Raw genomic sequence first — 11061 nt, 5'->3', positions numbered from 1 at the left:
AAACTGAATCATTGTATAATGCAATTCGAGGGATTTGATTGGCTTAGCGGCCATGGTATATGAGCCATTATACCATGGCCGAGAAATGGCGACCATTAAATTGTCTTCTAGTTATTCTTGCACAGCGAATTCAGTAAGGTCTAGCAACATTTCTTGATCGTTTTTAATAAAACAATTATTCCACTTGCGCTTGTTGGATATGAGATGATTATAGCCAACTCGGCGCTACGCGCCTCGTTGGCTATCTATCATCTCATCCAACGCGCGCTCGTGGAATAATTGTTAATTAACCATTGTATTTGCTATACTTGAAATATTCTGATATTGAAATATTCTATGTAGATTGAAATATTCTAATGTAGATTAGGTTAGTTCACGCTTATACACACGACCACACAAGCTTACAGTTTTGAAAGCCATTGTGTTTAAATAAAGATTATGTATGTATCTTAAAATATTAACCCTTAAAGCCTCAATAGAGACGATATAGACCAGCACAGGTCTAATTTAGCCTTACAATATCAATACTTGTTCAAAAATGCAGATAAAGGGAATAAAGGAACTGATCACCAACTGTACAATGTCGTGATTTTTTTAACACGTTCTCCCAACTAGTACTGTAAAAAATGTAATAAAAACAGTGGGAGATTATAGATGTTGATATTGTAGTTACAGGGTTGAGTATGTCGCTGGGAAACCCTCTACTACACTACTGTGCCTACTTCTCTGCTGTCCTGTCTTACAAGATTACACTCTGTACTTTGGTAAGAAGAAACATCAACCCACATAGATCCTTTGCATAAATGGCACCTAAATTTGAATAACAATACTTTATACATCCTAAGCCTCATATTCATGTGAAAAATCCTTTGTCTGGAAACATAAACACGAGGCTTAGGATGTATCAAGTGTTGTTATTTAAATTTGGGTACCATTTATGCAAAGGGTCTATTGTCTGTCTATAGGTTTAGGTAGAAATATATTGAAAACTGGTATAAATAGGTTTCTTGGAAATCTCATCAAAGGTTGAAAATATCCTGATTTTTTCCCCTACATATATGGTAAATTCCCTAAATATGAGAATGATGCATTCTCAATAAGTGACACATGCATACTCAGAAAAAAAAATCTGAGCGCTCCTATCAGGAGTCAAACCTAAGACCTAATTACTAGTTCGGATGCTCTACCACTGAGCTACATTTATTCACCAGACTTAAAATATTCCATCATATTTATTCCATTCCCTAAATTATATATTTGTAGGTATCTTAATTTGACAGCATGTAAGTCATTAACTTCACTTAAAGATAATTTTTAATGTAAATTTAACGACCTATATGCGATCAAAACAGAACATGCAACAAGATACGGTTTCATTATGTTCATACTGATAGTCAAATATTGACAACTGGTACTTTACAGTAACAGTGCATACAATAATATTTTCAATCCTGACAGACAAAATTGCTGACTTCCAAAACTCAACAACAAGGCTGATAAGACATTTTATGATTTTCTACAAATTATGCATTTAGTCACCGAATAAATATACTCAACTGCCCTTTCTGCTCTACAGTGTATTTACCAGTAAATGTAATTTTAATGATCAGTCTCAAATTAATAAAGTCTACTACACTGCTGTGCCTAATTCTCTGTTGTCCTGTCTTGCAATAATACACTCTGTACTTTGGTAAAAAGAAACATCACCCCACATTGTTTGTCTGTAGGCTTAGGTACAAATATATTGAAAACTGGTGTAAATACATGTAGGTTTCCAGAAATTCTCATCGAAAGTTCCAAATATCCCAATTTTTTCCCCTTAATATCTGGTTGAATTCCCTAAATATCTTTGTAGGTATCTTAATTTGACGGCATGTAAGTCATTAACTTCTCTTAAAGATAATTTTTAATGTGAATTTAATGACCTATATGCAATCAAAACTGAACGTGCACCTGATACAGTTTAATTACATTCATATATGACTCACAGTACTTTACAGTAACAGTGCGTACATGTACAATAATATTTCCAATACTGACAGGCAAAATTGCTGACTTCCAAAACTCAACAACAAGGCTATAAATTTTATGATTTTCTACCATGCGATTAGTCACTGAATAAAATATACTCATAGCTGTTTTTTCTGCTTTACAGTGCCTACACTGTATAACAACACTTTACTTTTAGCAATAAGAATGCAAGAAATATCTTTAATATAATTTTAATGATCAGTCTAAAGATTAACAAAGTCAATGCCTTAAAAAGTAGCCACCAATGTCATAAACATTTTTCTTCTTGTAACACGTGTATATCTGCCTCTGCCATATTGGATTACTGGACAGCATTAATATTGTGGGATACATTGTTCCAGAGCAAGACCGCTAGATAAAATATACTATTGCTGGCTTGGACCAAAGCTAAAATGCTTGAAAAAGGCTGAAATTTTGGGCAAATCATTGAGACAAGTCAGAAAACCCATGGAGTGTGCTCTAACAGTCCTGAATATTCCATAGCAATATCCTGACATTTTCTAAATATCCCAGGAACTTATAAAATAATATCTCAAAAAACATCTGGATATTTGTGTCTAAACCTACATGTATCTGTCTGTATACAAAAGTAAAAACGAGTACCACCAAACAGCTTCAACACAGGATTAATAATAACAATATTATTATATCAACAACAGTATTTAAATAGCTGGCTGCAGTTGCTCAAAGAGCGGATAACTTTATCCAGTGGATAAATCACTATCCAGCAGATAAAATGTATTAGTTTGAGTATATTTTATCAGATGGAAAGTGACTCATCCACTGGATAAAGTTTACAGCTCTTTGAACATCTAGGGCCTGGGGTGCATTTCTCAAAAGCCCCTAAAACATTTCAGGCCCAAAAAACTATTTTACAGGCTGTTGTTGCCTGCCAGAAATTTGATGTTTAATTATTTTGAAAGCTAAAAACATAAAAAAACCACATGGCGCTAGTTTGTATGAAAAACTAACACCATTCAGTAACAAGCAGATTTGAAAAAATAGTTTTATAGCCCGGAAAATTTTCAGGAGTTTTGAAAAACCGACCCCGTGAATAAAACATACCATGGATTAAATCTAAGAAGTGGAATAGGTATACACGTGAAGAATACTGTTACAAGGAGAAAGGATTTGCGGCCCCACACATCAGAAAGAGCTCCAATTAAAGGTGCACTAAGAAATGACAAAATTCCCTGAGAAATAAACAAAAATAAGTTCCACTATTAATAATCAGACTGCAAAAAAAAAAGGGAAACTTTCAAATACTTTGTGCTTTACAGCCAATCTATGTCATGCAAGACTGGTATTTTTGAAATTTGAATGAGGTTTTGAAATTTACATGTCAGTTTTGAACATTGCCAGTGAGATTTCAGAGTTACCGTAGAAATTTCCCTAGTTTACTGATGGTGTAAAGCTGTGAATTTTTCTTTATATTACAGCATTAAAGTATTTCAAAAATGACAATAATTGTTTGCAAAGTATTTTGAACTTTTTTTTTTTTTATTAAAGTGTCTTTTACGGAAAGATTTTCAGAGAAATCTTCAAGATTCCATTTCAAATGCTGGACATTTACAAAGAGGATTCTTTGAATGTAAAACAAATTATTATTTATGGCTTGACATTCATATTTTCCTTTGCTCCAGATTATAGACACGAGTATGTGCAAAATGAAAAAAAATTAACATTAACCTGGTTTGATAATTTCCAAGCCAAATGCAAATTTAAACCACATCAAAAAATAACATGTTATGTAAACAAAAATGTCCTACCTTGATCCCTTGTATTAATCCATTCATTAAAAAAGTGTGTTCTTGGAAAGTAGTATGTAAAACCTGGGAAAATAAATTATTGATGTAGAAGAATTAATTAATGTATGTCTTGCCAGTGTTTTGGATGATCTTTGTGGATAAGTTGAATGGCTGGGAGCATCTCCCACCCCCTCAAGCCAATGTTTTGATTTGTACCCATGATAATAGGCTGTTTCTCTAAGATAAATTAATATGGCATAAACCTTATTCCAAATGGCCACCATTTCAATATTCTTTTGTTTGCATTCAAAAAAGCCCTTCTTACTTCATTCGTGGTTAAATATTCTTTTGATTTTTGAGCTTAAGAATGAGATAACAGGATTTAAGAAGGGCTAATTTGAATACAACCAAAAGAATATTAAAATGGTAGCCATTTTGGAATAAGGTCTATGTTTTTCAGTTGTTGAACTTGGATGCTCTTGAGTAAGAGGTTTTATATTTTATATTGTTCTTTAACAGCAAATTAATTTTGTTGTATTGACCCAGAAGATCAATATGTTCACTGTAGCTAAGTTTCAGCGTAAATATTAACAACAACAAAATAAATAGAAGTTGACAAAATCAATTGACAAGGTGATAACTTGAAAGAAATGTGTTTCAAAATTGTGGGCAAACCGTCCAAGATAAAAGGATTTGAGAGGTCAACCAAGGAAAGGATATTCTCAACAAAGGTTTGATTCTAATTAAGGTGTTACAGTCAAATAATTCCAACCTTGGCAAATTATTTGTCTGCATTTATTAAGATAATAACAAGCAAAACACTAATTTATAATGATAAGCGCTCAACCTCCCAAGGCTAAATTAAATACATTTCTTGTAAACAGTTACCGCCAAAAGCTGCATGATCTCTAAACAAAGGTATTTTCCCCTCTCATTAATAATCCGAAGTAGAGTAAAAGGTGTATAACAAACATTGCTTATGGCACTGTTCAACTGCTTTCATCTGAATTTTCATGCTAAAAGATTTCCAATTGCAGACTCGAAGTTACAACTTACAATTTTTTACTTTACAATAAGGCAAAACAGTACTACAGCAAAGCACAGTCTGATAGCTTTCATCTGAATGATACACGTTTTCAGGATTTCATCCACTGACTCAAAAGTTGGAACCACCTAGTACAGCATAACAAACAACACCACAGGAAAGTACTGCTCAGTAGCTTTCATTTGAGTAGCCCCACACTTTGAAATGAACATTTAAACATTAAATGAATGCACTGCTCAGTAGCTTTCATTTGAATAGTCACAAGGTATGGTTTTGTCCACCAGTTCAAAAGGTTTTCTCAAAATTTCAACATTTGGCAAATCACTTGGTAATTCTCAAAGACAGAATACAGCGTGGAGAAAATTAGTATGCATAACTGTGGTAAACACAGCTGGGGGCAAATGGAGTCCTCTAAAGTGATGACATCACAAATTGTTATTTTATCACAGAGATATCTGATAAAAGAACAATAATTATTGAAAATGTCCACTTGCAAAAAATAATATAATCTCATTGCAATAATTTGGGGGATGAGATACTGGCATTTCTTTCCCCTGAAGAGTCTACACAAACCCTTCCAAATTTGCTTCAGTTCTAACCTTGGTTTCGAACAAACTAAAGGTAAAATTAGATGGGTTGGTATGGAGTCAACAGAGCATGAAAGTGCCAAATATCTCACCCCCAGATTGCACTTAAGTACATGTAATATGACTTTTTGTGACATCACACTTTTATGCAGGAAGGGGTGCATAGACTTTGAGCCAAGAAGTGGGGGTATTCCAAAGCAATGAGATAATGCAATTATTCAAAATTCCAAAAATTCAGTCTGAATGTGCGTGCTTTTGATTAGACGCTGCATTACAAGACCTCAAATGGGACACTCTAGAAGGTCATTGAAACAAACACATTCTCAAATTAGCAAGGAAATGTATTTATTAATCAAGTACCATAGTTTTTACTAAACTATTTTAAATTTAATAAGGAAGTAGTCCCAAGGTCAACCTGGCAGAGCAATTTTTTACATGTACCTTTAGTTAGCACTGAATCGATGAAGAAGAAATTATTTTTATTACAATGGTAGTATCGTAATTTCTTAAAAATATTTATTTTTAAAGCAGATAGGATGCAGAGCTTCTCAGATAAGCACAAATTGCAGCGAGAGGATGTCCGTGATACGGATTTGCTCGTTTGATAATGGACCATTTGATTGTGTAACTGGCGCCATTATCCTTCTGGTCCCAGATGTATTTGGAGAGAACAGTGTCATGTTAAATTATAACTCTACAATCTCCAACAGTACAGTCTGATGATCGCTTAGTGCGTGAAACTCGAGTAACTGTGTTACATTTTCTACACAGTGTATCTTAAATTTATATTTCCCTCTGCATGTTTTTGCACCGAGGACTTTTGTAGTCAGGGCTTCCATTGATAACAATATTTTGTTGGGATCACCCTGACTAAAAAAAAAAGTATTGGTTCCGTTATTTTTTATTAACCAGGGAATTTTCATTTAAACACAACAAGCTTACAAGAATATGATCACACCCCATCTTCAACTTACTGTTAGCATTGGTGACGTAAGAAGGCCCCAAGCAAAAAATTCTAGAAAGATGACCACTGTTGCATGGTAGACACTTGGCTTTCCAAATCCCTGAAAAATTAAAATCGATAGGCATTACATTGTATTATGAACAGATAAGCACATTAATAGTGTTACACTAATCAAGGTCATTTTTTATACAACTTGAACTTGAATATTTTTTTAGGTTGCATTTACAGAGTGTGTGCCCACCACTTCATGAAAACACGCGACCTACTGTACATCTGATTTTGTATCAAATATCCCATTTTGTCAGTTTGAATGAAAGTTAGGTGACTTTTCATAGCTGTAACTGTCGACCAGAAACAAGTTTAATTTGACACATTTTTTCTAATACAGTGTAACCTAAATTTATAAATACAGTACGGACACCTCTCTATATCAGACAGTTCACTTGGTCCTGGAGCGACCAAAATCCATATAAAGCCTACCTCTCTAAAACGGACACCTCTATAATACGGACACTTATTCCTGTCCCCTTGGTGTCCGTAATAAAGTGGTTTCACTGTATACTAAAATGATTTATCTCAGCAAAGACTAAGGCCCTGTTCAGACTAGGTGCCCTTGCCGGAGCTCTGTGCCCAGGCACTAAAAAGGACGTCGTTTAGACTCCCAGGTGGCCAAGGAGCAATCGTTTTCTCCTTCGTCAATTTAGCGCCCGCCATTTTGTTTGCTGTATCGTAAGGAGGCATGAGGGAAAACGTGGGAACTGACAAAATCCTAATCACACCAGTGCCTGTGCCCAGGAATGGTGCCCGAGTACTAGCTTTGGAGGTAGTGCCCGTGCCCGGGCACGGTGCCCAGATTTTTGCTTGGGCACCGACAAAAGGCTCTGTTGAGACTTGTGACCGTGCCCGAGAACTGGGAACCAGCACCTAGTCTGAACGGGGCCTAAGAACAGTTTCATTGTTTTATTCAAACTCTAGTTGCTGCTGCAGCGAGGGAGCCTGAAGCGACCGAGCAAGGCAGCAACTCTAATCGGCACAGAAATATACTTATGGGGCCTTGCGAGAGCTTTCTTGCAAAATGCAAAGGATTGTGGTCGCGCAAAGATCAAAGGAAAAAGGAATTGTGGTTAATTTTGTGGGCACCACAAAGCAACGCGCTGCTTTGCTTTTTCCAGTTTCGGACAGAGCAAGGGAGAGAAATCAAGGTGAGTATTTTTTGTCGTTTTGAATGCCCCTGATTTTGCGGAATGTTTCTACTTCGTTTATATTTTCTAAACTGAATCTCTTTTAATTTCAGAACGCAATATATTTGCAATTTCAGCGTCAGGTATATCCTCGAGAACCCTCGAGGTAAAAGTGAAGGCAAATTCTTGAAAGTTGTGTTGTTGATTACGTAAGCTTATCTGCGTTGATTATTTCCAACTTTGTTCATTTTTAAATACAAAACGTAGGCACTCAAGCTACGTACTTACACTATAATTTGAACACTACCTCATGCGAAAAGCAAATAATGCATACAAGGACTGTATTTGTAGAAGAATCATTCATGTTTAGCCATGTTTTAGAACTCTCGAAGCCGGCCGCACCGAAATCGCTGAGACAGCGTATTTAATTCCAATCGTGCAATCTTCTGATTATATTTTTTTCAGCAGGGCAAAACTGCATTTTAGCTCAGCTTAAGTCATGAATATGTGAATAACAAACGCATTTCAAATGTTTTACTGGATGTTAGTCGTTTTCAATGACATGCTTGACATGTAAACAACATTTTATTTTCTATCAGATTTTTATTTACTCGAACCATTGTATTCACTGCAAGGTCAGTAAACTTTAGTTTTCCATTGCTTCGTTTAGTGTGAATTTTCACACTTCGTTCTAAACTTGATCACTTGGTGCATGTTTATACGCCTCGTTCCAAACTTCATCTCTTGGTGTTTGTTTATACGCCCCGTAAAACAAAAGCTAGATTCATTATCTCACCAAATAAACAAGTGCAACAGGAAACAACATTTCAAATGTCCGATATTTTTAGCCTTGTATGTCACGCTGTTTCACGGGTTTTATGTAATCACTCTAATAGAGGGCGTTTTAGAAACGCTCACTACTTAGTAACAGTAAGTATAACTCAGAAGTCTGTTCCACCGTTAAGTAAAATCACACTACAATTTATTGTATATTTAACAGTTTCAAACAAATACAATTGTAAGTTCTGTTTCCTTTGTACTTTCAACATGTCATTAAGTACACATTTCCGTTGTTTTACACGTTTCTTGTCATCACTCTGTTTTCCGGTTTCAAATGAGCACCATTGGTCATTTTCAACTCTTTCAACCTCCCCTTCTTATTCTCATCATAACAGCAGTCACCTGCCTCCCCAAGGCAGCATTCACTGCCGTTCCGGTATACTAGTTATAAACAATATTTACTTGAGCACTAAAGCTTATGTAAAGTTCAGTCTTTCAACTGCAATTTTTGTTTTTTTCTTTACAAAGCACCAAATGACTTGCCATACTTTATCACAAATTAGGCCAAGGCATGTTTTTTCCCGGTGTGGTCATGCTTAACCACAGCTGATAAAGCTTCCTAGAAGTGGTTGCTTAGGGATGGTCAGTTAGAAGAAAACTCAGCAATAATATTTGACTGGGAAAAAGGGGAATGGGATTATGGACAAACAGCTGCTCACAAGAGGTGGTTATAATGACGATGATGATGATGATGATGATGATGATGATGATGATCACTGATGATGATGTTTATGATGATGATGACGATGACGACGACGACATGATGATCATTTTAGTACCACCCAAAAATTGGGGACATACTAAACAAACTGAACAAAAACATTTTTAAAAATCTCAACTGGCAGGAGGCTTGCCAACTGGCTATTTACACAGTGCAGCCAAGGATTTGAACAGGGGAAAGTTAGGAAAAAAGTCCATTTGGTGGTCAGAGAGGGGATTGAGCTCGAACGCTCTAGAGTATAGCTGCACCTCACCCACCCCTCCCCTCTTCGTTCTAGAGGGGTAGACTAGATATAATACACACTAAACAAAGCAACAACAAGATGAGAGCATTAAATTTACAAGTAGGAAGGCTTGCAATAATTTCCTTAAAGGGGAAGTCTCATGGGGTTTTTGACCTGTTTGGTTAAAAATGGTGAAATAAGACCTTCACAATGACATAGCTACAAAACAATTTTAGAACAATGAGAGGAAAGAGATCAAATCAATTCTTGAAAAGAGCAACTCATTATCTGTTCTAGCGCATTTTGAAAACAAAAATGCAAGAAGTTGGAAAACTCTAGCCTAACACATTCAAGTTTCAATTCATTACTACCTACACTGTCTCTGGCCAGAGGCACCAATCAACAGTTTTATTGCACTGGGGTAATAATTTATAACAAAACTAGACAATTATTTTATGTTTCTGTTGACAGATGAACATTTTTGAGTTTTGAAATGACATCAAATTCGCATGTATGCTAGATAACAGAGATTAGGAGTTTTGGACAATGATAGCTGCTTTAATAAGCATGAACAAACTTATAATTCTCAATTTGTAACACTGGAAATTGTCTTGTTTATCAGAATTTGGTCAAAACACCAGACACACTGCTTTCTAAATTTAGGTTGCTGAAATTTTTGCTCTCAAATTACTAAATTTTTGAACAAATTCTTCAAAATTGTTAATCTCCTTTATAATTAAGAAGATAAGCAGAAAATCCAACAGATCTAAGAAGATCAGTTGGAGAAAATTATATAAAGAGATAAGAAAAAGAAAGCACAGTAAGCATATAAGTGAATTTCAAAATAAGAAATGGATTGTGCTGCTAAATAATTTATGACAAACTTTACAATGAGGGCCAGAAGAAATGGAACCTTTAATTTTAGCTACCTGTGTTAAAGAGCAACAAAGGAAAGAACACAATGTACATGGAAATTACCTCCTAAAATGGCTGAAACGCCGTTAGAACTATTAAAGATGATCGATGATAAGTGACTTTAAAGAGCTATCGACTATAAGATTATCTGTATGTTGTTTACACAAGAATCTACGTAAGCTTATACGTTAACGTGAACTGTGCTTTTTCTCGTCAGTATAGACTTTTTATGTCAGGTAAATTGAAAGAGAGGTCTTGATGGGATAACTATCATACTAAAACAATATAAAATAATTTCAATAAACGCTCAGTTACTCTGAATGTTCACAAATTAAAGGAATATTTAAAAACACGCAAGTATAGATTTCATTTCATTTCGCTGACTTCGTGGCTTGTAGATTTTGTGAAATATTTCTTGACAGCAAGTGCAGTACAAAAATCTCACTATGATTGACGTTAGCTTATAGAGGTTACGTTATATTTCCAATGCAAAACGTGTTACACAACAAGATACAACATTGAAACTCAAAACGATTGTTGTAAAACCTTACCGAACCAGTGCCCTCTCTGGAGTCTTTCGATCGCCATTTCCTCGCTCCCGTTGAAGGAAGAGAAACGAGTCTCTTTAGGCGTTTTTTTCCAATTATCACCTTATGCATCGGAGGAACATTTAGGACAAACTGTTTCTTTCTAATTACAATAAAATAAGAAACAAATTATGCATATATTCCTTGGCTTTTTTTGGTGATGTCCCTCTTTCATTTACAATCAGGCCACTGCGCAGAGCATATGTTACAATGAAACAC

At 35.3% G+C, this 11061-nt stretch overlaps 1 protein-coding gene across 1 annotated transcript in view; it reads right to left on the bottom strand.

Moving 5' to 3' along the window:
• Positions 1–11056, bottom strand: part of LOC146462610 (solute carrier family 71 member 1-like) — a 21218-nt gene extending 10162 nt beyond the window's left edge. The window contains exons 1-4 of the mRNA XM_085085449.1: positions 10807–11056; positions 6386–6475; positions 3801–3863; positions 3097–3224 (exon numbers count right to left, since the gene is read on the bottom strand). Coding sequence (XP_084941575.1) covers positions 3097–3224; positions 3801–3863; positions 6386–6475; positions 10807–10914 — 389 coding nt within the window. The 5' untranslated portion in view covers positions 10915–11056. The remainder of the gene's footprint in view (positions 1–3096; positions 3225–3800; positions 3864–6385; positions 6476–10806) is intronic.
• Positions 11057–11061: the final 5 nt, after the last annotated feature.

The sequence above is a fragment of the Pavona decussata genome, unplaced genomic scaffold, assembly GCF_977016875.1.
Source record: "Pavona decussata unplaced genomic scaffold, jaPavDecu1.1 SCAFFOLD_186, whole genome shotgun sequence".
NCBI lineage: Eukaryota > Metazoa > Cnidaria > Anthozoa > Scleractinia > Agariciidae > Pavona > Pavona decussata.
Note: the sequence above shows the minus strand (reverse complement) of the source record. Positions and strands in the feature narration are given on the sequence as shown.